At 42.8% G+C, this 27,725-nt stretch overlaps 1 protein-coding gene across 2 annotated transcripts in view; it reads left to right on the plus strand.

The window, feature by feature from the left end:
* The first annotated feature begins 4,495 nt into the window (after positions 1-4,495).
* Thumpd2 (THUMP domain containing 2) overlaps positions 4,496-27,725 on the plus strand; it is a 29,279-nt gene continuing 6,049 nt past the window's right edge. Inside the window, exons 1-8 of one of the 2 annotated variants that reach the window (XM_059248522.1) lie at positions 4,496-4,627; positions 5,922-6,334; positions 7,193-7,270; positions 9,609-9,661; positions 14,951-15,038; positions 20,906-20,977; positions 21,435-21,549; positions 27,244-27,352. In XM_059248522.1, the coding sequence (XP_059104505.1) occupies positions 4,546-4,627; positions 5,922-6,334; positions 7,193-7,270; positions 9,609-9,661; positions 14,951-15,038; positions 20,906-20,977; positions 21,435-21,549; positions 27,244-27,352 (1,010 nt within the window). In that variant the 5' untranslated portion in view covers positions 4,496-4,545. Of the gene's footprint in view, positions 4,628-5,921; positions 6,335-7,192; positions 7,271-9,608; positions 9,662-14,950; positions 15,039-20,905; positions 20,978-21,434; positions 21,550-27,243; positions 27,353-27,725 lie in introns of those variants that run through there. The other variant, XM_059248523.1, reaches the window with a different exon arrangement.

Genomic DNA, 27,725 nt, shown 5'->3' on the forward strand with positions numbered 1-27,725 from the left:
ACTGTATCTGTGAGGAAATTCTTGCTGCCTTCTAACATGGCAGATAGCACCCAGGGAGAGAAAGTAAAAGGCACACAGAGGCACACCAGGGCCCAAGTTCATGTTTATAACAAGCTCTTTTCCTCAGTAGCATTAATCCACTGCAGGGCCCTGCCTTAGAAAGCACACCAGGGCCCTCCCATAATGCATCGAGCATATTTTCAGCACAGAAATGTTGGGGTACATGGAAACTTAGGACTCCATCCTCTGCATTTCCTGTAAACTGGGTTCCTATAATTTGTGTCTAGAGCTCGGTCAGATTGATGCTTGATCCTCATCCCCATGTTCCAGTAGTGGGGTGGATGTCTTTATAAAGGTACCTGGGTATTTTAAAACATTTAATACACACATTGAGACCACTTTAAATGCAGAAAAATCCCTTTCGAACAACACATAATGTACTAAATACTGATTTTTGGTAAGAATCATAGTAGCAATGGTTATCTTTAAGATAAAATTGCATGCAGCAGAGGTGATGTTGTGTCAGCTAAGCAGAGGCTCCTGTCGGTTCACTGATCTCTGTAAATCCACACAGTGGAGACTATTAACCCAAGCCTTTAGGAGGCCAACCGGTTTTTCATTCTTTAATAGTGTTGTGACAGTAGGGTGTAGTTAGAGCTAAGAGGGTTGTTTTGTCGTTATTTTTGTGGAATGGAATCTTTTCAAGATTCTGTGTATTCCTTTTCTTTCAATTTGATGCCATTTTGAAAATTAAATTTTAAAATTCTGTCTTAAAAAAATGAGCCAAAACAAACTTAGACACCACCCTAACAGATCGCTTAGTACTTTAAAAATCCATTCTACATCTAAATAGTGTCTGTAGAATTACAAGTTCGGTACTTACCAGTGATACTATAGTTTGTCTACATTTAAGCATCTGCTAATCTTTGGGCTAAACTTGAGCCCGTGAATTTTAAAAGGAAAGACAAGAATGCTAAGCAGTTAGACATGCTGGCAGGGAAGGGCTCTTAGCTCATCTCATGGGTGTTAGACTGCAGACCAGTTGGTTCAGACACGACATTTTCATGATTCAAATGGGAGCAACAACTTGTAAATAGCTTTTCAAATAACAACCGTTAGGATGGAAATTCTGGAATGCTGTATTGCTCCATAATATTATAATTGAATATAATCAACTAGAAGCAATGAACCAAGGCCTGAGGGATCCTCCTGGGTAAAGGTACTTGCTGCCAAACCTGACAGTCCAAGTTCAGTCTCCGGGACCCCCATGGTGGAAGGAGAGCGCCCTCTCTACAGGTTGTCCTCTGACCCCCACATACACACTGTGGTACACATGCCCCCACACATGGGCGTTGACACACAGAAATAAATGTTAGGAAGTAATAGGGGTCGTGGTGGAGAGATGGTTCAGAGGTTAAGAGTGCTTACTACTCTTCCAGAGGACCCAAGTTTAGTTCCTAGCACCCACGTCAGACTGCTGACACCTTGCTTCCTCCAGCTCCAAAGGACCCATCTAGCCTCATAGGCATCCAAACACACATGGCATACACACATACACATTTAAAAAAAAAATTAAACGAATAGGTAAGTTGAAGGGCTGGAGAGATGCTAAGAGCACAGTATTGCTCTTGCAGAGGACCTGAGTAGGACCCCAGCACCCATATCACATAGTTCACAATTGCCTGGAACTTCAACTCCGGGAGGCTCCAGCACCTGTGACCTCTTCTAGCCCCCAACCACATAAGTGTTTTTCTACACACATACACATGATTAAAAATAATAAAAATAAATCTTACCCCCAAAGCAATGAAAGAAAGCTGGAGGAAAAGGGTAGTACTAGCTTTAGCAGTTGATGAATTCTTAAATACTGAACTTCATTCTCCCTCCTGCTTTGAGGAATGTTAATATTCACAAAGAGGAGATTGCTTGTATTCGCATGTGTGACTGTGTGGTTCTCACAGTGACTAAGTTAGTAAACGGTGTCTGGGTTTCTCACATGTAAAAAGACTAGTAAGCCGTGTGTAAATTCTTGAGACAATAATGCTGCTGCTTTGGGTTTTGTTATTTTAATTAATCAGCATACTGTTCTCATGACTTGATGTCCTGAATACTCCAACCTTTTTAGTTCTGTCCGTTGATACCCTGCCATGTTCGTAATAAACCTTTCTTTTAAAAAGAGGATACTTTAAGAAAATCTGATTGTAGAGATTTTTCCTTAATAGCCGAACAAGGGAAAGAAGCAGAAATCATTGAACAGTTAAGGAGGTATAAATGTCTAGATCAATGGCTACTTAAATAAAATCCCTGGTCTAGGTTTTGATGTCCATTTTCTTGCTTTTATTACCTTAATCTCTCTCTTTTTAAAAATGTGTATCAGTGTTTTTGCTGCATGTATCATGTTCATGCAGTTCCCTTAGAGGCCAGAAGAGGGCATCAGATCCCCAGGAACTGGAGTTACAGATCATTGTGAGCCGCCTTTTGGTTGCTAGGAATCCCTTCCTTTGCAAGAACAGCAAGTGTTCTTAACCACTGAGCACTCTTCTGTCCCTGTTACTTTAGTCCTGAAACAATTCATCCTCAGTAAAATAGTTTCATTTCTTCAGAATCTTGGCAAGGATTTTAGGTTAAGTTGCATAATGACCATGTGTGCGTGTGTGTGATTTATTTTGTGTGCATTGGTTTGGCCTGCCTGTGTGGGCTGTGTGCTTGAGAAGGTCAGAAGGAAGCTTCAGATCCCTGAAACTGGAGTTATGGGTGGTTATGAGCCTCCGTGTGTGTGCCAGGAATCGAACCCTGCTCCTCTAAAGGAACACAGCGAGTGCTCTTAACTGCTGAGCCATCTCTCCAAACCCTGAATGATCACTTCTTAAGAATGTGGGTTCTTAGGTCATTATGCTGGGGCAGAGTAAGCAGCACCAGGTAATACCCTAAGACAAGAGGTTTATTTGACTCGACATTCTGGTACAGGGAAAGTCGAAGTAGCGAGGATAGTGTCTGAAATGGCCATGCCCATCTGTGTCACAAGGAGGTGGAGAAGCTCAGAGAGCCTGTCTGAAGGAGGGGCGTGTATGCCATGAGAGGGGTGGGAACCACGATTCTCTTTTATAGCAACCTGCCTTTCTGGGAAGTAGCTGCTGTCGTGAGACCCAGCTCACCCCAGGTGGCCAGCATCAGTTCCAAAGTTGGTGTGACCCAACCACTGCCTGCTAGGCCAGACCTGGTGAAAGTTCTGCCACCTCTCAGTGTCACCATACTGACCAGCCTTCCTGTACATGACCCTTGGGTACCTATTCAACCCGTAGCACAAGGCACCCCAGATTCCCTGGCGCCTTAGTTCTAGGTAACTCACGATTATGTCAGTCAGCCATGAACATTGTGAAAAGGAGAACTCTAAGATGGTCCACATCCTTCCAGGACTTGTGACAGCTACAAGATTTAGGACTCCTTTGACACCAAGTGCAATGTCCACACCACATTCAACTCCCTGTCAGTCAATGAGTGCCCATTTCCCTTCTTCCCCCACGTGCCACATGCTCGTCCTGAGGCCTGTTTCTGTGTGGTGTATATATCTCTTCCATGGCCACATGCCCCTCATTTCTACCTCAGTAATCTGTTCCCCCTCAAGCATCTCCTGCTACACCCCGTCTTTCATGCCCCTTCCAAGGTAATTTCTCTGTCAGCTAAATCATTGCTGTCATAGTTTTCATCAAAATTCTTTAATGGCTGCCCATTACCATCTGTGGTACTCAGAATTTCATGGCCGTCTATCAGGCTGGCCTAAGCTCTGCCATCCATCCCCCTGACATTATCAATCAGCATAATTCAGCCAGGGCTGCCAGAGTGCTGACAGTTGACTGTGGCCAGGTTTCTGTTGCTTCTGCACCTGCTCCTGTGTGTTAAAATCCTGCTTCCTAGGTCTTACAGGATTCCTCCCCACCATTTTAGAAACGGTCGCTTCCTACTCAGTGCTAACGTATAGTACAGCTTATCAGTACAGCTGATAAGCAGTTAAATGTTTTCATTTCTTCTGGGTTTAATTTATGGTATTGTCTGACAAGTTTTACATCTTAGTTTATATGTCTGTTGCATTATTGTTCAGACATGGAAATATTTAATAAACATCTACCTTGGTCTAGCCACCTAATTTATGCTATGCATGTTACCTGTCTTTTGCCTACTTTTAAACAGTGGGTGAGGTCTGGCAGTGTAATTATTGAATCTTTTATGTTTTTCCAGTCACCTGGGTGTGTACTTTACAAGAGGTAGCATGAGAGTCTGACCACGTGACCTTATGCAGATTGTGTAGCCTACCCTAGATGTCAGTTTGTGATGTGGAAAATGGGCATGATAAAATCGACCTTGGGCTTGTTAAGTGTTTAAAGGAAAAATACATGTTGGCAGAGCCTACCAAATGACAGATGCTCCCCAAATGATCCAAGGGACAAAGGAAGTGGCCCTTAGCCATATTGATGCCTGTTTTTCTGTGTCTAGGTTGAATATATTTCAGGAAAAGTGTTCTTCACCACCTGTTCGGATCTGAGCTCGATGAAGAAGTTGAAGTCAGCGGAAAGACTGTTTCTGTTGATTAAGAAGCAGCTTCCAATCGCGGCTCCTTCTCTCCGCAAAGGTACAGCGTGTGCCCACTGCTTTACCCACCTGCTGTGTGACCGAGGCTGTCCGCCCGGCAATTGTGTGTCTCCGTTTCACTGACTCGGGCTCATTCATTGTTAGTTACAGAGATTATAGCAGTTCAGTTCCCTGGTATTATCATATGTATAGCCAGCTCCTTCGCTTCTCTTTGGAACCTGCTGCCTGCCTTCTGGGTTTTATTGTTCACATGTTTTCTTTCTAGAGATAAATATGCTCCATTGTATTTATTTGATTTTTTTTTAAAACACATAATAACCAGAATATAATTTTGCATCACAAGTTGGTTAAAAAAAAAAACTGTCATCTTATAAAGTTTAACTAAATGATATAGTTGGAAATTATTACATAGTAAAATTCTCTTCTCCTAGAATCTTAAGTGTTTTTTGACAAACTTATGCCCATTTATAAAGGCAGCTTGGGAGATTTCATAATTACTCCCTAACTTTAAAATTATGTTATATAAATAATTTCAAGATCATGATTAAAGCCATTTTTAAAAGGCAGACACCTCAACCTTCACTCTGATTACTGTGTGCATGAGACATCAAAGAATTACATAAATCTGTAAGGAGCTATCTCAAGAAAAGTTGCAAATGACCAAAATCAAGACTGGGAAGGGAAAAAAAAAATTAAAGCAAATCCCAAGGATTTGTGGGGTTACTATCATTTCCTCCCAGCATCCATACACTGTCCTCTTGAAGGAACTGTAGTGGTAATTTTCAGATCAACTTAGTGTCTTTGGTTTATAAGGAAAGGTTAAAGGTCACTGGACAGGCTGACAGCCCCAAACTTATAAGTGGTTTGTGTATCTGAAGTTTGACTTCATGGAAACTTAAGATTCATGTTAATATCTTTGTGATCTAAAATGAAATGGGTCTAAAGTTCAGCTGCTCTGTTCCTGAGCTCTGTATTTTCCGGTTTATGGGCAAGGTCACTGTTCTCTCGAAGATCAGTATATCCCCTAGGTCTATGCATGAGCTCACCATCCGCTGAGTGTAGTATCACAGGATAAATTGCTTTGCTGAAGTAGTGCATGGGATTTCTGTAAGTTTGATAACTCTTAGATCTCTGAATGTAAAATAATGGAACGTATTCTGCTGTACATTCTTAGGATAAATTATATAAACTCCAAATAAAAGTGAAATTTTGTTCATATAGCAATTCAGTAAAATATTTTAAAGAAATAAAGGTCATGAAATCCAGATTGATGAATGTAATAGACAGTTGTCTATAAGCTTGAAGATGGATAAACTGAGGTTTTGTTTATTTAGGAAAAATACTAAATGAAATGCAGAGACTTATAAATGATGATCCAGGAAGTTGGCTGAAGGCCATTTCACTTTGGAAAAAACTTCTTGAACAAGATACAAAAGGAGAAAAAGTTTCTCAGAGGGATACTAACCCACTAAAGCGAAAAGTGGGAGAAAATGAAATTGTCACTGCTAAGAAGTTAAAACTGGAGGAGATACAGATGGCTGAGGAGAGCCATAGGGAAGACCAGTGGGACAGACTTCCTGAAGACTCACGGGAGCAGGGGGATGCTCTCACCAAAGCCGACGAGCTTCAGGAACAAGGACTCCAGAACGACATGGTGAAGGCAGCTGACACTCAGAACCAGGAGGACTTGACCTTCAGGGTTTCCTGTCGCTGCAGCGGGAATATCGGAAAGGCCTTCACTGCACAGGTATGCATGCTCATCACCCAAGTGGGATCCTGCCTTCCAGAGGCACCCCTCTTACAGCACAGATAAGACAGCCCGGACGGAGGATGAGGTCTGACTTCGGTTGATTGTCTGTCTCTAAAAGTACATTTCCTGTTTCAACTTAGCCTCAGCGGCTCCAGAGGAACACTGTGCCATTCCACATGGCGGCCATTTACTCTCCTCCTAAACTTCTTCTAAAGTTCATAGATGTCCACTGCATTTGTAAACGCTGATGTTGTGATATATATATTGGGGAGTCTTCTTCATTATAAGCACATGTCTATTAAGGATCACCCTGCATGTGTGATGTTTGTAGGTTTGTCCCTGGGACCTAGACCACAAATACCAGTGCACATGAAGCCTAGTAGTCTAGGGAGGGTGGACGGACACCGGTTTCCATCCCAAGACCTACTGGTTGGCCCTTACAAAGGTCAGTAGCACGAAATTGGTCTGGATCTTTTAGCCAAACTTAGAGTCACACAGACCCTAAAGGTTGAGTCTGGTGAAACTGATCTGTCATGTGTAGGCATAGAGGACGATACTAGTTAACGTGTGATCTTTCAGTGCGGTTCATTTCCTTTATTAGAAGAAGCTCATGGTCTTACGTCACACACCTAAAATTGCCAGAGTAGAGATTACACACAAGTAGAGAGTAATCCTAAGGGGTTTGAAAATGGAGAGAGTAAAATACAGCACTGTTGTCTTGCATAGGCAGTCTTAGAAGTTAGATTTTAATATCACTTAATTACCATCAGGTGACAGCTAGCTCTTATCTTTAAAAACTTTCAAGTTTTCTTCTTCCTTGTACTCTTACCTTTTCTATAACTTGCCACCTTGCAGGAGGCAGGAAGAGTGGTTGGAATTGCTCTCATGAGGAAGTTTGGATGGAAAGCCAACTTGAGGAATCCACATTTAGAGGTAATGAATATCCACCTCGATTTCTATTCAGCAGGATCATCTCCTTTCCATACTTTCTGGGTCAACTCCAGTTAGAGGAAGTATGTCTGCATGGGTCCAGCAGCCTGCTTCTGTTCGGCAGCCAAATAATGCAGAAATGTCTTACCCAAACTGGAGTCACCTGGCCACAGCTGAAGGAAACATTTGTAGTGAGATTGCAGCGGCAATCTCCATGGTCTTCACACGCGTAACAAATATCTTTATAAGAAATTCTTTCTTATAGCTGCTATGTAAAGAAAATGAGTAATAACCTAAAGACTCACAAAATGTGGTAGTATTGTTACTAGTGGCTTTGTTGGGCTTATGGGATTATGTTTATCTTTTATTTGGGACAAGTAAATTCAGGGAGTAACAAAAATTACCCTTCCCTGTATTTTGAAAACCATCTTATGAATTTGGCAGGCAGTTAATTATTTTAATAATTTATGTATAAATTTATTCCATGTGATCCAACTTTGTATGGGGACAGACCTAGCCAAATAAGTCAGAACTATTTGTGAGTTGTTGGAATTTCTTCCCTTTTATTTATATTTTTCACCTCTAAACACAGTATCTGATGTAAATCCAATGGTGTACCCAAAATATTTTGGCCCCCAGATTTTTTGGCATGGTGTTGTCTCCCCCACTTCATCTCTCCCCTAGCTCCATTACACTGTCAAAATCATCCCACAAAAATGCCATTGGTTTAGCTCTTACCCTCCATCTCATGGAGCTTATAATAGCTCTAATGGGTTAAAGTAACCGTACAAAACCGTAATTGGCGTTAAAGCAATGTATAGTAAAATGTATGATTCAAATCAATGAAGAATCGATCCTTAAATTATATCCTGTAAAACTGATAGGAAATCAGTTTTATAGTGGGAGAAGCTGTTCTTGACATTTGGTATTTGAAAATGAGATCAATATATATTAAAATTTGAAATAGAATTCTATTAAATAATATTGCTACAATGCAGAATCAATACAATTGGCAAATTCATCTGTGGTGTTTCAGTTGATGGAGAAATTGTCCCCAAGTGGGAGGGACCACCTCATGCAATTCTTGATGACAGTTTCCCATATTGGAATGGCTCTGTGAAGGTGCTAGTGGACAACCTGACCTCGGGGCTGGGGTGTGGCTCAGTCATAGAGCACTTACCCAGCATGTGTGAGGCCCCGCATTCAATGTTCCATCTCTAGCAGCAAGTTGGGGAAAAGACACTTTGGGTGAAAGTACCAAGGGTCACGTGGTTCATCGTGTTAGAATGGTCTGTAAAACTCCTCAGACTATGAGTAAGAGAAACTCTCATTTTTTAATTCTACGTGGGCTGCTAATGATGACACATTAAATTCTATCCAGAACCTAATAGAAGGAAGGAAAGAAGCTATGGGTTGGTTAGTTGGTTGGTTGGTTGGTTGGTTGGTTGGTTGGTCGGTCGGTTGGTTGGTTGGTTAGTTGGTTTTGTCAGCTTGACACAGATGGAGTTATTTGGGAAGAGAGACCTCAGTGAAAATGCCTTCATTGAGTGGCCTGTGGGTGGGTCTATGGGGCATTTTCTTAATTAATCTTTGATGTGGGGAGGCCCAGCTCACTGGGGGTAACAGTGCCACTCTGGGTGGTCCTGAACTGTACAAGGCAGGAAGCTGGGCAAAGCATGGGAGCAAGCCAGTAAGCAGCGTTCCTCCATGGTGTCCCTCCTGCCTCCGGGTCCCCTCCCTTAGTTTTTGCCCTGACTTCCCTCAGTGATGGAATGTGACCTGAGAGTTGTGAGATGGAGTAAACCCCTTCCTCCCCAGGTTGCTTTTGGTGCTGGTGTTTATCACAGCAATAGACACCTAACCAAGACACTTGCCTGCAGGTGGCAGAGAGGACATCCTGGCTGAGGGAAGCTCCCTGTGTCTTGCGCTGTCTGTGTGCTGAGGTAGACAGCCCTACATGGCTTGGGGTTAGAGCAGGCTTGAGGAAGTCTTAGCTACCCCAGTCTGAAAAGCTCACTCCAGTTACTGTGGTCCAGAAATGCAGCAAAGAAAGATCCAAGCTCTTGGACACATGACTATGGATTTTACCTACCACCTGGTCCTCAAGACTTTTTTTATGAAATGAACCTAAATTTGGTTTACCTCTAGTTAGGGACAAAGGATTATAGTTTTGGGGTTTTTTTGTTTTTTTTGTTTTTTGTTTTTTGTTTTTTTCAGACATGACAAGTAGGTCTTGGCATTTCTTATTAAAATCCAGGTTGTATAAACTCAAACGCTTCAGATTGTTGTTAACTTGATGTGGCGCTTTCCTGGGCTGTTCTGATTCTGTTTGTCCTTTCAGATCTTCGTGCATCTGAGTGACGCTTACTCTGTGGTGGGGATTCCCCTGTTCAGGTAACGTTGTCCTTGTAGAACTAAGAACTTATTTACATAGTATGGAGTGTTGATACAGCAAAGGGGCAAAGCTTCTGGGATCTGTGCTTGGGGATGGACCTTGACTGTCTTCCACAGATTACAGGATGAATCTTGAAACACTGCATCATTATTTCTATTATTAAGTAGTTTTCACAGACCCATGTATAAGCTAGTATAATACATGTATAAGACATGTATTATACATGTCTACTGGCATCTTGGAGATGTAATTTTTTAAAAAAAACAAAGTTACTTAAATGCATATCAGAAATTCTCTAGATTTAATTGCCATTATTATGTTACTCATAGTCTAAGGAGTTTTATAGACCATTATGAGTGGCTCTTGCTCACTTTAAAAATCATTTTCAGGTGTCTTTATACTCATGCAGAGTACTAAATAAATTCAAATTCTTTTTAAAAAAAAAAAAACATATCTACTGAAATCTGTGCAACAGGTGCTTTTTCTAGATGTTTTGGGAAGAAAACTGTTTGGAGACAAATAGTCATTCTTAGGTTCTTGAAAGCATGTGAATGTTCATGGCATTTGTAAAGTGTCTTCTGTGTCTAACCTGTTCACACAGTATAGTGACTAGATACCCTTTTCTGTTAATTATGCCTTTGCCTTAATGTTTTCTCAGTCTTAAATGAGAATGCATTTTTAAAATGCATAAAGTGGTTATAATGGCTCTTATCCAGAGGTGAGCTCTCCAGCTGGCTAGACAAGACAGTGAGCTCTGCCTCCCACTTCCCCTCCCCCTCTCCCAGTCCCTCCCCCCACCTCGATGCTGGGGGTCAGACCCAGAGCTTCACACACACACACATGCTATACAGATGTTGTATTTCTGAGCTACATTCCCAGCCCCCATAAAGAATTTGTTACCATTATTTTGACCCCTTCTACCTCCTCCAAAAAAGGTGAGTCTAGAAATTGACTAGAAGAGGAATATCTCAACCCTAGTGGTACTAAATGCAACAGTGATATATTTAGATTCCAACCACCAATTAAGTTAATATTTTAAATTTTCAATTATATATAAAACTTAATTTTTATTCAGCCAAGTACGTATAACTTTATATATGTTTTTAAGTCATGAAATTTTATTATTCCAATTTTTCTTGCTGTAGAAACACAAGAAGTCATGCATATTGCATTTCAAATAATAATTAGTAATAAGCTGAAAGTTTAAAAACACATATGTACTTGAAAATTAAGATTCAGAACTGGAATGCACAGTGTAAATAAGGTTACAATTGACATCCTGTGGTAAGTTGAATGGACTGCCACAGTGAAGTAAGTGGTCTCAAAGGTGTCTCTTGACTGAAAATAATGATTTGCGAGAGTGTGAACAAAAGGAACAATATGGTAACCCATGGTCACATGGAAGAAAGTGGAAAATTATGAAACAGCATAAGGTAGCCAAGATGTCTGAGGGCCACATCCAAATGCATATCTTAGTAGTTTCTAAAGGGCTTGCTTTCATTAAAGACAAGAACTGTTTGGATCTTTTGAAGCATAGTTTGAAGTCCCAAGGGTATTAACTGTATCTACACCACATGGTCATGTTATCACCTCTCTACTGTAAAATTCAGAAGATATAGCTGTCTTGGTTATCTATTGGTGTGATAAGACACTGTGACCAAGGCAACCTAGAGAAGAAAAGGTTTATTGGGTGCTTACAGTTCTAGAGGGTAAGAGTTCATTACCATCATGGTGGGGAGCATGGCAGTAGGCAGGCAGGCATGGTGCTGGAGCAGTAGCTGAGAACTTACATGTTATCCACAAGTTGGAGGCAGAGAGAGACTGGGTCTGGCATGGGCCTTTGAAACCTCAACGCCTACCCCCAGTGGCATACCTCCTCCAACAAGGCCACACCTCTCAATCCTTCCCAAGCAGTTCCACTGTCTGTGGACCAAGTATTCCTATATATGAGCCTATGGGAGCCATTCTCATTCAAACCAGCAAAATAGTTTTGTGACTGGGGTTAAATGAGCCAGGCTCTATGACAATTCTTGGTGCTGTTTTTAGGATTCAGAGTGTGCTGAATACATTTCAACTTTTATTTTTGAAATGTTCAGCAACTAGTGAGGAAAGGGAGGAACACTGACTAGGATAACAGGAATCAATTCAGTTAGTTTGAAGTGAAACAACTGTGTGTCTGAGTAAGATGGTCAAGTTCCAGGAATCCAGTCTGGGAGTAGAAGGGCACATGATGATGACTGACCAGTTAGGAAAGAGTTAACTAATAGATGGCAGATGGACAAAGCTGGGCATGGTAGCACACACTTACCTTCTAAAACACTCTGGGTACATGGTGAGTTCTAGAACAGCCTAGACTACATGGCAAGACCCTGTCAAAAGGAAGGAAGAAAAGGAGAGGAAGAAAGGGAGGCAGGGAAGGAGAGGGAGGGGGGAAAGGGATGGAAAATGTGGAAGAAAAAAAAGAAAGGAGGTGTGACGGGTTAAGTAAGGCCTCCTCAGTGGACAAGAGAAGGGGGAGATCTTCCTGACAGGCGTAACAAAATTTCTGTCGCTGTAATTAAATCCTCTGACAAGAGCAACTTAAGGGAGAGAGAGATTCTTTGGTTCCCAATTGCAGATTGCAGTCTACCGTGGCAGAGAAATCACATTTCACCCACAACCAAGAGCAGAGAGCGATGTATCAATGCACATAGTGCCTAGCTTGTCCTCTGCATTTTCTACAGCCCAGGATTCCCTACTCAGGGAAGAGTTGTGTCCACAGTGACGATGGGTCTTTCCACCTCAATTCATGTAATGAAAGCAAGTCCTCCCAGACATTCCAGAGGCTAACTAACCTAAATCTCGACAATCCATCCCAGGTGTGCCTGGAGGGCCGCCTCCTAGGCATTAAGATGATGCTAACCACCACATCCTTGTCTTGATGGAGGATGCTGTGTAAGAGAAAGAAGACATTTATCTACATGGGAAAAACCAAAACCTGTATTTCCATTTGAACAACTGAAATCTGATTTGAAACAAACCCTAAACAAGCAGATCACTGTTTTTCTCACGAATTCGAACTCTGCTTCCCCCTGAGCTGCTCCATGCTGCTTTGAATGGTCCATTTGTTGGAGTCAGGGCAGGTCACGATGCCTGGGTTTAGCACAGTAAGAACACATTTGCATTGGGTGGTATTGTCAGATTTTGTCAGTGGTCCTGTGTAAATCCCTGCTCCTTGGAAGAAGATTTTGTAAACTTCTCAGCTGAGGACCATTTTCCACACAGGGTCTCCTCATTGCTATCTATAGTATAAATTGATGTGTTTCATAGCAAGATAATTGCCAAGCTTACTCTGTAGGAGCAAAATTCATTGATCAAAATATTTTATAGTCTAGCTACCAGCAGTTTACAGCTTGGAATTCAAAGCTATGAATATGATACTATTTATAATGTGGACTGTTAGTTTCTGAAAAGGCTTCAATTAAAAGGCCAATTCACATGGTTTTAACACATAGAACCACCTTACCATAACAAGAAGTACGCAGTTACAGTGTCTCCCTGGAAAGCAATACATCACCTGGTTCTAAGAAATTAAAAAACTTATGGTAGATACAAACAAACAGAATAATTGAAAGCCAGATAAAGATGAGAAAAAAAATGATAAAAGAATTCAAAGCCTGGAATTGCATTGAAAGTTTTTTGGAAGCATATAGAAAACACTGTGGCTTTGTGTGACATCCCTCTCACTGTTTTTAAAGTAAATCTACCTCAAAACACCAGCACAAATCCTGAAATCCTAACTTCTTTATCTTACCCACAAACTATAGCTCTAAATCCTCATTGAACTTTCCAAGATGCCCCTTGCAAGTTGCACTGGGAAGGTAGAAATGGAAGTTGGGGAGGCAGCTGAGTGTGTAAAATGCTTGCTATACCCTCACGAGGACTTGACTTCATCTGCAGAACCCCATAAAAAGCCAGATATGGTGGCATACGTTTGTAACCCGAGACCCCCTGCACTCATTGTTCAGCATTGTTCAGCAATGCAAGCCTAATCAGCAAGCCTCAGGTCCCAGTGAGAGGCCCTGTTTAAGAAACAAGGTGGACAGTGTAATGAGTCTTTTTCTGTCCCACTAGTCAGCTCCCAAATAATGACATGAAGACTTCTTATTAATTTTGAAAGCTCGGTGTATAGCTTAGGCTTGTTCCTGACTAGTTGTTGTAACTTAAATTAACTCATTTATATTAATCTACATTCTATCACGTGGTGTTACTTCCTCCATCTTGCACCTCCCGTTTCCTCTCCCTGTGGCTGGCTTCTCCACCCTTCTTCCCAGAGTCTTCTCTGTCCCCTGAAGTCCCACCTAACCTCCTTCTAACTATTGGCCATTTAGCTTTTTATTAAACCAATCACAGTGACACATCTTTACACAGTGTAATCAAATGTCTCTAAATAGGACAGCCTCTGAGGAGCAATACCCCACGTTGGCTTCTGACCTACATACACAGAGAGAGAGGGTGGGGGAGAGGGAGGGAGGGAGAGAACGGATGGTAGAAATGATACATAATAGTCTGTCAGGATTAGAACTACTTTGAAGTCTGTTGGATGTAGGAACATGGTAGCTAGGATGAGGGATGGGTGTGGGTGGCCTGTGCTGCAGTTAAGAATGAGAGCCGAGACTCATTTGTATGCTCCTGCCTCATTGTGTCTTCCGAGAAGGATGCAGATCAGCAGAAACCAAGCTTACAGAAGAGACTGAATTTCCCACATTGCATCCAGATCCCAAAGCCCTGTCCTCTTGATGACGCCAGCTGTTCTGTGTAAAGACAGGGAAGTGCTAAGTAAGAGGTTCCTTCGTGTGTGATTACATTTTTGTAACTTGAGCATAGGAGAGTTTAAATTTCAGTTGTCCAGAAAATGTGTTATTCTTTAATACCACACTGGCTGATTAAACAAAGGCCCAATGGAGAGGATATTTAATAATGAGGTTAAAATATCCTCTAGGTCAAGAATATATCAGATTGCCGGGCGGTGGTGGCACACGCCTTTAATCCCAGCACTCGGGAGGCAGAGGCAGGCGCAGATCTCTGTGAGTTCGAGGCCAGCCTGGGCTACCAAGTGAGTTCCAGGAGAGGCACAAAGCTACACAGAGAAACCCTGTCTCAAAAAAAAAAAAAAAAAAAAAAAAAAAAAAGAATATATCAGATTGATATGTTCAAGTACTTCTCAGATACAGACCAAACATCTGTGTTCTGTATCCCGTTCTTTAGCATGTGTAATATTTGATACCTACCTGGTCTCTTTCTCACAGAGTTCCTTTGGCCAGCAGAACTTACATCCAGACAGCTGGGCTGCGGTCGACCATAGCGTGGGCCATGGCATCTGTTGCGGAAATTAAGGTCAGCAAGATGCCTGTGTCCCTCTCAACCACAGCAAGGTCCTTCCTGCGGGTGGGCACCCTGCTTACTTCCGGTCTGGGGTTTCCTTGCTGTTTTTCCTTTCTCCCCTCTATTTTTTGGGGTTTTTTTGTAGCTGCAATTTGACCTAAAAGCTGTTACAGTTTCTACTTTTTGTTTTGTTTTGTTTCTTTTTGATTTTCTGTATTGAACTTCTTTAAGCATTTTAACTGAAAGGGCTGAGGCCAAAGTGAGTTGCATTTTATTATTTCTAATATTGTGAGTCATAATCCCCAAATGTGGCCTAAAGAACCTACATCATTTAAAAAAAAAAAAATCCTCATCAGTCTGTAAATGTTCCACTGACAATAAGAAAACTGTGTTTTCAAATTGAAAATGTTTTTTATGATCTCTGCTTTTTGTTAGAGTCTAAAAGCTATCCCGAAACTTCCCTGTGTTCCTGTATTTGCATTGACATTTCTTCTTTGTGATTCCATTGCAAAGGCTGCCTTTTCCCTGTGAAAGCCCTCTTCATCTGGGTTAGCCAGCTTAGCCAGGGTTTCCCCAAGTCTCGCATCTTATGGATCATTCCACACCTTTCTTTTTATCTTCAAGTTCAAATTTTTGTTTTGCTGTTTTGCCTCTGTTTCTCCCAGGCAGTCCTGAGGACCCTTTGGAGCCGAGGCTGGTCTTGAACTCGTGACAGTGCTTCTGTGTCAGCCTCTCTGTTTTCAGTTGACTACCAGCACAGCACACCCAGCGTTACACCTGGTTTTGGTCTTTTCTGTCCCTGTCTCTTTCATTGAAAACATCCAGGAAGAGGCATGGCAGATCCACTTCCTGTCCTCCTCTTCCACGTCCCGTCTTCTCTTCCTGTCTGTTGTGGCTTCTCACTGTTCACCTGTGAACTGCCCCCTAGTGTGACTGGGGGGATTTTAGGGATTTTACTTACTGATTTTTCTAAATCGGGTTGCTTCCCCCACTCAGAACTGATCACACCACCACTGCTTCTTCCCAGCTGCGCCTCCTGGGTCACGAGGGCTTTCTCTTCCCTTCTCTGCCTCGAGACCTCTGCAGCTGTCCTGACTTCCGCTCCCAGCCCCCAGCCACAAGGCTGAGCTGAATGACTTTCCGTGTGTCACAGCTTCCCTCAACATTGCTTCTGCACGTACTGCACACACAGTACACAACTCCTCTGAGTTGGCTCTTCCGTGGCCCTCCTGCCCATCCGTAATGCCAGAGCACACTTGTCCTGACACATTTGGACGCAGCTGCAAAGACCCCTCTGGGATGTGTTGCTCCTTATCTTGTTTGTTCTCTTTCCCTTCCCCACCTGAGGCGATGACGTGGTTCAGGTCTTTTCATAACCTTCGCCTCTCCTGTTGTGTTTGACTGGGACACCGTCCGAATCCTCCCTGCTCAGACAGCTCTCATTCTTCCTGGCATACTGTCTCAGCTGTGAGAAGGATTTGGTCTGGAGTTCTTCTCCCCTTTCGGCCCCGTGATGCTCTTTTAGGGTCTGGTGCTGCAGATGAGCTGCCGTGCGCTGTGGGTTTTCCTGGTTCTTTCTGCTAGGAGACTCCTCAGGGTTTTCTTTTCACCCCTAAAGCTCTGGAGTATTGGCAGATTCTCCTTACATGTGTCCTCTTGTTGTGTGTGCCTGGGTGTGTGTCCATTCAAGCCCAGAATTTCTGAATCTGCCTGCTGGTTCAGTTCTGTGTCCAGCGTTTACTGGCCAAGGACTTTCGGGGACAGTATTTAACAACTGTGCCTCAGTTGCTTGTTTGCAAGATGAAAATAACTTCTCGGACTGTTAAGTAGTCGTTAGGGTCAGAGCCTGGGCCTTGCAGCCCTGAGGGCTAGGCTTAGCTGCCTGTCCTCAGTAGGCCAAATGGATGCTTGCAAATGCTTCAGTGGCTAAAAGCAGTGGCTGCTCTTGCAGAGGACTGGGATTCAGTGCCCAGCACCCACATGTTGGATCACAGCCATCTGTAACTCCAGTTCCCAGGCATCCGAATCTCTTCTGGCTTCCTCAGGCACACACAGTACACAGGCATACATGCAGGTAAAACGCTCACACACATGAAATAAAATAATTTTTAATTAAAAAAAAAGCAAGTGATCATGAATAGCAAAAAAGGTGTATTCAATGAGGCCACATTAGGAAAGAAGCTAACAAAACGTCCAGTGACCTACCACCTACAAGTGCATCTCTGAGGTCCTGACAAGTATTTAGATTTATATCAAGGGCTGATATGCATATCCAGTCCTGGTCCAGGTGTTGTCCTGCCCATCATCCGTCACCATTTTCTCAGCTCCCATCTCTCTTGCACAGTGATCTAACAACTGTTAGAACTTTGTGAAATCTTTCAGAGACAAATTCCTCTGGCTTTTCTTTCTCCCAGCATAAGGTTCCACGGGAAATTTCCTGGGGTCCATTTTCTCAGGAGTGAGAGGAGAGACTCTCCTTAGAATGTCTCTGCCATGATGGTTATAATAGGTTCTTATCAGGACTAAGTGAATTAGCATTAATAAAGCAGTTATTAATTGCTAGAAAATGCACAGGTTGCATTAGTTGTTATGGCAGTAGTATTTAAAGTTATTCTGGCATATCAAATTGGTACTATTTTATAATAATTACTATTGTTCCCCCAGCTACACACTCCTTCTTCCATTATTTAATATCATCGTGTTGGCTGTCTTGTGAACTTAACTTTAAACTCTTTGTTTGTGACCTCTGAAGTTCCCAGGAGATCATTAGCTTCCTGGCTCCATCCTCCAAGTCATTCATCCTTCCCATGTGTTTCCATCTCTTCATATTTGACCTCTCCATTTGAGTTGTTCTTCTAAGTTCCAAGAATAACAGACATCATCTCCCTTAATTCATGTGTTGATTTTTCTAACTTCAAAATCATGGTTTTTGTTGTCATGAGTGATCATCTGTGAGGTCTCAGATCCTCGCCCCTCCAGTAGTTAACATCTGTGCTCACCAGAGCAGCAGGATGGATGAGCCAGTGTTTGGCTTGCCCACTAAGGCCAAAGGGTGGGATCGATGGATAGTCGAATGCCTCGAATAAATGGTAAGAGGCAAACAGGCCTCTGTATCAACAGTGTGGAGAGACTCTGTCAGCCCAGAGATGCCTGACAGAAGGGCCTCTGGCCTCTGGTCTTCTTCCAGGCCTGTAGCTCTCTGAAGGCTGGTTCCACTGCTTTCTTATTACTTAACCTAGGCAAGGTGGCCCCTACCAGTTCCTTCTTGAGGATCTCAGTGAGTGGAAGGAAGCCCAGGCTTCTCTGAGCATCTGAACCTTGAAGTTTGAGCCAAGGGTCCAGCCCCCATGCTATTCTTTAAACCTTTATCCCAGTTTATTTTGGTGTAAGGCTAGAGACATGATTACCATCTGTTCTTTTCTGTACTTTCAGTAGTTCCAGCGTTTGCATTTAAATATAAATTCGTGTGACCACGTACAAACCTGAAATCTTACCTTTGTCTTGATGTAGACTTATGTTTGGTGCCAGGACACAGTTTTCCTTTCCTGAAGGATATTTTGCTTCTTTCCTTCAGGTACCGTCTGGTTCTGACACCTGGCTGTGCCCTGGGGACCCCGCTTCCTCTGTAGACATGTCCAGTGAAGGATGTTTTCCTCCCACATCCAAGTGCCTCTCAATCTGAGGTGGGGTAGGTGTCCTGCTTGCTCCTCGCTGTTTTTTTTCTTTCTTCTGTCCTCAAAGTGTGTGGTATTAGATTATGCCAGTCAGGTACAGACCTCTCTCCCTACCGTTCCCCTTAGAGTATAAGCCTTTAGTCCTGTCTGCTTCTTAATGACCCCGTAGCCAGGCGACAGCCTGCCTCTTGGTTTATTGGCTCCCTCCCTCTATCCATCTGCCCTCGTCACATCCTAGGCCGTGTCAAATCCAGAAGGGCGTGCCTTCTGGATGTCTCTGTTTCAAGAATCCTGCTCTTCTCCAGGTGTGGAAATGTGGACCTATAGTCTCAGCTACTTGGGAAACTGAGGCAGGAGCATAAGAGCCCAAGAATTTGAGAACAGCCTCGGTAACTTTGCAAGGCCCTGTTTCTTAAAAAGGAAGGACTCTGCTCTCTTACAGTAGTTGTCTTTGGTTCTACATTTTCAACTCTCTTCCTTCTTATTTGACTTGAACACTAGTCCAGAACTAGTGTGTTCTCTTCGTGTGAGTCTGCGCCCACGTAACGTTGCCTTTTGTCCTTCAGTCGTGAATTGTCTGTTCCACCCTAGAACCAGGTTCTGGATTCACTTCCTCTTTCATACCTAAGGACTCTAATGAGACATTGGCATCACCCTGCCCTTTTCTCTAATAGCTTGCAACTTGAAAAAAAAAATCCTCTAATAAGTCCAAGGTTCCTTTCTCCACTTCCTTTTACCAACAAAACACTGCTGGGAATAGCTGATCTACGCTGCCTCCGGTTCCTGCCTTCCCATTCTCTCGTCACCCACTGCTTTCCTGAAGACCTCACTGAACCTGCCCATCATCTGTTTAACGTTTGATGACGTGACCACTCTCCCTGAAACGGATTTTCTCTGCTGCTTAGGCACCACACTAGCTTGCCTCCTGAAGCCCAGGCACCACCTCTCAGTGAGCATGACGGAGCCTCATCTTCTGAGCGTCTACGTGTAGAGCGCCCAGGCCTGACGCACAGACATCCCCCTTTTAACTCCCCTTGCTTCCCGAGTGATCTCACCCAGTCTTAGGCTTTGAATACCACTTAGCAGCTGACTCATGTTGACTGTACCCAAATTTATGTCTGTAACCTGAATCTGAGCTCTAGGGTCACCTCTCCAGTGACTCACTCATCGTCCATACCCAGAACTCTAAGGTGTCTCAAAATTACCGTGTCAGAATAGTTTCCCGCTCCTTCAACTCTCCCTCCACACCTCTGTCCCCACCAGTAAGACAGCTCTTCCCCTGCTGGTCAGGCAAAGGGTTTAGTCATTCCGGCCTGTTGGGTTTCTTCAACAGTCCACATCCAAACCTTCCTTCTAGCTCCACCTTTTAAAGTACACCCAGAATCCAACGAATCCTACCAGTAGGACTCTTAATCTCTCCTGCCTGGACCCCATAACCAGCCTCCTGTGGTTCATGCCCCAGAGCAGCCAGCACGATCCCATCCAACTGCAATACCATGTAACTTCTTTAATCACACCCTAGAATAGTTGCCTGTCCTTCATCGATAGAACCAGAATCCTTAGGGTACTGACAAGCTCTGACAGGATGTTATCTCCACAGTGGGAGTAATTAGTTTTTTTCTCCAAATTTCTATTTCCCTCCCAATAGTATTACATTGTCCTGACTCCTTGAAGCTTTGTGAACCATGTGACTGACATGGTTTAACCAGCCTGATTCTGTAGGAAGTCGTGTGTGAATGACATCCAGATTATGCCATTCAAAGCAGTGCACAGCGTGTCCTGCATGCCCTCCCTCTGCCATGGTGATGGTATTCCGCCATTCAAATGGTGACCATTTCATCAGCCTGGCTTCCAGAAAGAGTAAAGTCCCAGGTGCCCTGCTTTGGGTGGGCATGTATTATGGGCTGTGTGTTGTTGTAGACCTCTCAGGTCTGGGGATCATAGTGTTGTCATTCCCTGGCTGCATCTCCAGTGTTACCATCGCCTTTGGCCTACCCCCACTCCCCCACCCCCCCATTCGCTGTTCCTCGACCACACTGGGCTCCCTCCTGCCTCGAACCGTGACGGATGCCTTGGGACTTGAGCTGGATACAGTGTGAGACGGAATCTTGACTCCGGAGCTAATGACTCCCCAGCTCTAGGCTTCTTTTACAGAAGGACTATTACAGCAGACTGAGTAACAGCAACTTCTACTTCTCTAATTAGGCCGGGGCGCTGGTTCTGGACCCCATGTGTGGCCTTGGGACCACACTTGTGGAAGCTGCTGAAGAGTGGCCAGTAAGTTCAAGGTTTGCTCCAAATCACGTGATGTGTCTGTTTTAATAATTAAGCCGCTTACCAATATTTTACAAGTAGATAGTCTGGTTTTGGATTGTTGTAATTATATGAGTTCCTGTTTACTATAATTATAATAGATTTTGAAGAATTAATTAAATTTCTATATTCTTTAAATGCTTTGAAGAAGTTAAGAAAATATGACAGGATTATAATAATTATTCATATCTATATTATACTAATTTCCAAATTCCTTGGGCATCTATAATGGTAAAATATTTAACAGACTTTAAAATTTACTATTGTGTATTTTTAAAAAACACTTTAAACTGTTTTAACTTGAAATTAAGAATCCATTAACTTTCCTTTTGCCCTTTAATAAAATGCAAGTGGATTTTCTTAATTGCTAAAATACTTAGTGGATTTATTTATACTTAAAGTATGGACTTCTTTCCCACAGGATGTATATTACGTGGGTGCTGATGTCAGTGACGCACAGTTACGTGGTGCATGTGACAATCTGAAGGCCGCAGGCCTCGCGGACAAGATTGACTTACTTCAAGTGTCTGTCACAGGTAAGATCGTAAGAAACAAAACAAGAGCCACTCCGTTGGTGCACGGGTGTGGTTGCTGGTGCCCTGTGGGAGCTCTGGGGCTAACGTGCACGTTACTTCCACTACTACAGTTGTTTGATTTTTTTTTTTTTTCCAAAACATTCCTGACTGGGAAGTGGTATTTATGTAGTTTCCACAGCACTTAAGCTGGAGCACACTTTTTGAAGATGTGTTTATTACAACTGATTCATTACCATCTCATGGTCTGGAATGAAAGGATGTGACCAGAGCATAGGATATTAGAGGGAGAAGAAATTATTTGAATTTCTTTCACCTGAGCTGTATGAAATGAATAAGCCGATTCTTTGCTTAGACACAGAGAAGTGAGTTAGTCGCCCACCATGGGTGCTAAACCAATACTTTCAAGAACCCAGGGAGGTCTGGGCAAACCAGGAAGGATGTAACCATCACCCGCTCTTCGTTGATAGGGAATCAGCAGTGGCAGATGGGAGCAGGCACCAAGCATGCAGAGTCCCTGTCCTATGTCCCTAACCTCTGTGGCCCGACGCTGTTTAAGCAGCATCTCTGAGCTCCTTGCCTGCTTGGTTACTTGGTATCACACTGTCCTTTTTAAAAAGCAGCTCATTGGTATCATACTCTCTTTTTAAAAAGCATTTTTTTTATTTATGAATTATGAAATTTATTCATTTCATTCTGCTGAAGAAGTATCCTGCTCTTGGCCGTGAGTAAATATTGAACCTATAATCCCAAAGAACAGAGTGTGTTTCTGTAGTTTCTCTTCTAGAGAGATAAAGCAGCAGAAATGGGCACCACAGGGAAAATGTTCGGATCAGTTTTGCATTAGAAGCTCCAGAGAGCCGCCTCCAGGAAGATTCAGGCTGATCGCGCGCTCATGGTTGCTTTCAGCGGTGACCACTGCTCAGTCTTAAGACCCAGATTTCTAGAGTCATCAGAGATGACCAAATCAAGTTCTTGTGAGTCTGGTTCTTTAAGGAGGCTCTTCCTGAGACCTTTAAGAGAACAGCGTCCTAAGCTGTCTCAGAGCTGGGGTATTTGAATCTGTTTGCTTTCTCCACGGCACCTTGCAGGCCTGAGGGAGGGCACGATGATTGCCCGCCGGCCCTCTGCCACATTCCCAGCTTCACTGCTGATTCACTTTGGAGATGTTTTCCATAAAGTTTCACTTTAACTACAAGGAAAGGTACCTCTGCTGTTCCTAAATAGAGTGAGTTTTATTTATATAAAACCATCATCTTATTCTCTGTTGCATTATATTTATTTGTGTGTGTGTGTGTGTGTGTGTGTGTGTGTGTGTGTGTGTGCACGTGAGCTTCATTTGACACATGTAAAGTCAGAGGACAACTTACAGGAGTCACTTCTCTCCCTCCAGCATGGGGCCCAGGGAGTGACCTGTGGTCGTCGGGCTTGACAGCAAGCGCCTTTACCCACTGAGCCATCTCATTGACCCCACTTTATTATTTACTTTTTATTGGTTTTAATGGCTATTATTTCTGCTTCTTGTTAGCATTCACTTTGTGTTGTAACTCTCCACTAGTATAAACCAAGATGATCACTTAATATGAAGAAATTCTATGAATTTGTTCCTGAGTTTTAATCATCGTGAAAATGTGGAATAGAATAAATGTTGTGCCACCAGTTATCTTGGGAAGTGAGAACTCATCACTGACTAGGCATTTTCATCTGTTGACATATACACATTCTTAACATATGGTAGAAGCTGTAACACACAGATCTGAGCAAAAGAAACACATTTGTGATGTAATTACAAGGTGACTAAGTAAAGGGAATGTTTACACTGCAACCCGACAGACATCCCACAGCTCGTCACTCATCACTTCATCAACAGGCTTCATTATAACAGATTCTTTGCCACAATTGTGCCGTTCATTGCCACCCTTGTTCAGGAGTTTAATGAGCTGTTTTTAAGGCCATGTCGTTTCATTTCCCTTCATGCTGGTGTGTTTTCCTCTAACACTTATTCCCGCCCTGCTGGCCTGGCTGGTGTTACCTCTTCGGAGTTACCAGCAAACACAGGACATGGTATGACGAGGTGAATGTGAAGTATAACAGAAAATGGGGGAGAACTCACCTCAAAAGTGTTCGCATGCTGTCATTGTACTATTTGGTAACATTTCTATTTTGTAATGAACTCTTAGTGCCAGTAAGTTCATGAGAGTCTTTTTTTTTAATGGGACAGTAAGTACAAAGTCTACACTTCTCTAGAAAGGTAATGATGAGCATGTAATGTGAATGAAGTCTGCTGACATTTCCTGTCCACTGTGACCGAGTGAGACAAGTCTAATAATAGAACCACCTAGCATTTACTTCAAGGCTTAGGAGTGATTTTAATGACATTTGTGGATCAAAGCCAGATGTTTGTATCATGCACCTGAAGAAAATGTATTTAACATCACTGTGCATGTAAAGCATGGCTTTTCATTGACATGGAATGGCTGGTTTTCTAAATTCATGTTGTTCACTATTCAATTGCAAGTGTTCTTACAATTATGATTTTTTTTGATGATTTGTTATTAAAAATAAAGTTAGCAAGCAGGCAAGCATGAACAGATAATTGAGTTCAATACTGCACAAGATAAAATTCATCCTGTAAATATACCTTGGATGTCTTGTAGCAAGAATCTTCTGATGCCGGGCGGTGGTGGCGCACGCCTTTAATCCCAGCACTCGGGAGGCAGAGCCAGGCGGATCTCTGTGAGTTCAAGGCCAGCCTGGGCTACCAAGTGAGTTCCAGGAGAGGCGCAAAGCTACACAGAGAAACCCTGTCTCAAAAAACCAAAAAAAAAAAAAAAGAATCTTCTGATGACTTTCTTGGTTTTAGTTGGACATGAGTATATTCTAGAATAGAATGGAATGGAACCATGGTTCTAATTCTGTTGAGTCTACACTTAGTAAAATAAAAACAATAGAGACGACTTATTTGAATTGTATGTTTGCTGGAGTCACTGAGTGGAAGGACTCTGAAAGCCAGAATGTTCCCGTTTTCCACCTGAGGTAGAATTGACAGTAGCCTGCACTTAGTGGACTTTGCTCTGAGACTTGAACACCTCTAGAAAAAATATGTTTTCAAATGTAAATGTAGTCCAAGAAGTTTTTAAATATGAAAGAACTTTGAAGCTCGCAGGCAGTTTTATGAAAAACAGCTTTAAACCATTGATAACACAGGATCAGAAACAAATGTGTCCATGAAGCTAATGGATAGATGAGTGAATACTACAATTATTTTAGTGTTCAGATTTTTTTTTCCAAGATGGTTTATTTATGTACCAACCTTAGTTGTCCTGGATCTTGCTTTGTAGACCAGGCTGGCTATTCACAGAGTTCCACCTCCCTCTGCCTCCCAAGTGCTGAGATTAAATGCATGTGGCACCACACCCCGGGCAGTGTTCAGATTTTTAGAGTTTGATTAAAGCCTTAATGTGCACAAATATGTGTTGTTTTTATGCCCACCATCATGTAGGATAATGGGTATTTCCAAAGTGTATAATTTTAACATTCTTCTTTTCAACATTATTCCTTACTGAACTATAAATTAAAAGGTATCCGAACCCAGTTGCCAAGTACATTTTACATTAAACATGTAAAGACTACATTAAGACTACTTTTAGTGGGCTGGAGAGATGGCCAGTTATTAAAAGCACTGGCTACTCTTCCCAGGTTTGAGTCCCAGCACCCACATGGCAGCTCACGACTGTTTGTGACTCCAGCAGCCACGTCTGTCCTCCAAAGGCCCTATGTGCATGTGGCACATATAAAAACAGGCGAACTGCTGCTGGTGGTGGCGCAGGCCTTTAATCCCAGCGCTCGGGAGCAGAGGCAGGCGGATCTCTGTGAGTTAGAGGCCAGCCTGATCTACAGAGTGAGTTCCAGGACAGCCAGGGCTACACAGAGAAACCCTGTCTCCAAAAACAAAAACAAAAAAAGCAACAAATTGAGTGACATTATTTGCACCTCCCTATACTTAGCTGATAGAAACGAAAGAGTTATGAGCATAGAAGACCCCGCAGCAGCTGACCAACCGGGGAAGGTGATGAGCCAGAGAAATAAGCATCTCCATTGCTTTTGGCCACAATGGGAAGAGACAAGTTACAACAGTTTCCAGGGCTCTGTGGTCCTTTGTCAGGATTCCTGAAGCAGTCTGTGACCCAAAAATATGCCATCCACAACAGTGTTTTAGCACAGACACTTTCCGATGTAAAATGTGCAGGGAACATTTCACTAATTAGCCCTTTGTGGCCTGGGAGGTGTTTAATAAAATGCAGACACAGAAAAAATGAATCAGCTGAGGGACAGAGGAAGTCAGGGCAAGATGATTGAGTTCGTTGTAGTGTAGAACTAACTTTAAACAACTAAGAAAATTGACTGTTTCTGGCAGAACGTGAGTGTCCCAGACCTGGACACAGGAGGGGATGACAAGCCATAGAAAATACAAGGGAAAAATAGAAGAGAGAGAGTGTCCGCTTCTAGAAAAGCCCTCCGCCAACTAATCCTATGTTTATGCGTGAAAACGTACCTGAGGGCCCGTAAAGCCTACAAGAGAGAATCTTAGCTCCACAGCCCTGTATTTTAAGTCTTTTTTTACCCATCTTTCTGCCAGAATACAAAGGAGAACCCAAGTAGTTCTTTTGTTCAAAAGACCCAGTTTTCAAACTAAACTTTTTCCCATTCTTGAATCATCCTCCAGAGATGTAAACCAGAATTGTTTGCTTTTGCTGGTCCTGTTTTAGGGCCTTGTCCTTAGTGACAGGTGATCCATCCACAGGCAGTTCAGAGCACTTAATGTACAGGGTTTCACTGTGTGCTGTCTTAGGAGTTGGGTGCTAGCCACGGTCTGTGTTGCAGAGCCCTTAGGTGAACGCGCAGAGTCAGTGGTACTTCCTGTAGATGCTGATGCTGTGGGCTGGAGGAGGGGAAGAGGAGAGAGGACTGTTTACAAGGATTTAAAGACCTTTGTGAAAATAAAAAGGCAATCTTTAAAAGACTCTGCTATTGTTGGTTTTTCTTTTACTCTTTTGAGGGGCCTGCCACCCAGCCTCCAAATAAACACAAGGAGTCTTATTCTTACTTATGAATGCCCGGCTTTAGCTTGGCTTGTTTCTAGCCAGCTTTTCTTAAATTATCCCATCTATATTTTGCCTCTGGGCTTTTCCTTTTCTCTATTTCTGTAAATCTTGCTCTTACTCCATTGCTAGTTGTAAAGCCGGGTGGCTGGCCCCCGATGTCCTCCTCCTCTGGCTACTTCTTTTTCTCCTAGATTTCTCCTTCTACATGTCCTCTCTGCCTGCCAGCCCCACCTATTTCTCTCTCCTGCCTTGCTATTGGCCATTCAGCTCTGTATTAGACCATCGGGTGTTTTAGTAACACAGTAGCTTCACAGAGTTAAACAAATTCAACATAAACAAAAGTCACACACCTTAAAATAATATTCTACCACACTCTGCCCTCTGAGTTTCCTCCTGCCAGTGACCCTGCCAGACCAGGGAGGATTACACAATAGTGTTGCTGCTCTTTGTCTTCAATCTCCAAAGCATCCTGAGTCTTGCCATCTCATAGAAACAATGTAGAAACTCTCCATCTTATTGAGTAGGTCAGGGTCTTGTTGAGGTGGCCAGTGCCTGACCTTGCCCTAACCAGAGTCTGGTTTCTCTATTGCAGAGTTACCGCTGCCGTCAGAGAGCGTCGATGTTATTATTTCTGACATTCCATTTGGGAAGAAATTCAAGTTAGGAAAAGACATCAAAAGCATCCTACAGGAAATGGAAAGGTAAGTTGTTGAATTTTTTTCCATAATTTCTTTTTTAGCTACAGGCCATTTGCCCAAAATATATCATTGCCCTTAAGTCTGTTCACAGTGGAGTAATTTCCCAAAATTTTGATGTTTAATTTTCTAAAAGTTAGAAGTGTAAAACTGTTTTCTGTGTCTTCTTATACCATTCATTTTATTGAGAAAAAAAAATGGCTTTTGTTCCAGTCATCAGAGTGGATAATTTCAATATGTGTTTTTAATCCTCACACACCTGCATCCTCTCGGTCAGACCCCACACTTTACAGATGAGGAGCTGGGGTCCAGAAAGATTAACCTGTGCCTAATGACAGAGCAGCTGAACTGCAGGCCAGAATGGTGGGGGCAGGGCCGA

Source organism: Peromyscus eremicus, chromosome 22 (assembly GCF_949786415.1).
Source record: "Peromyscus eremicus chromosome 22, PerEre_H2_v1, whole genome shotgun sequence".
NCBI classification, from domain to species: Eukaryota; Metazoa; Chordata; class Mammalia; order Rodentia; family Cricetidae; genus Peromyscus; species Peromyscus eremicus.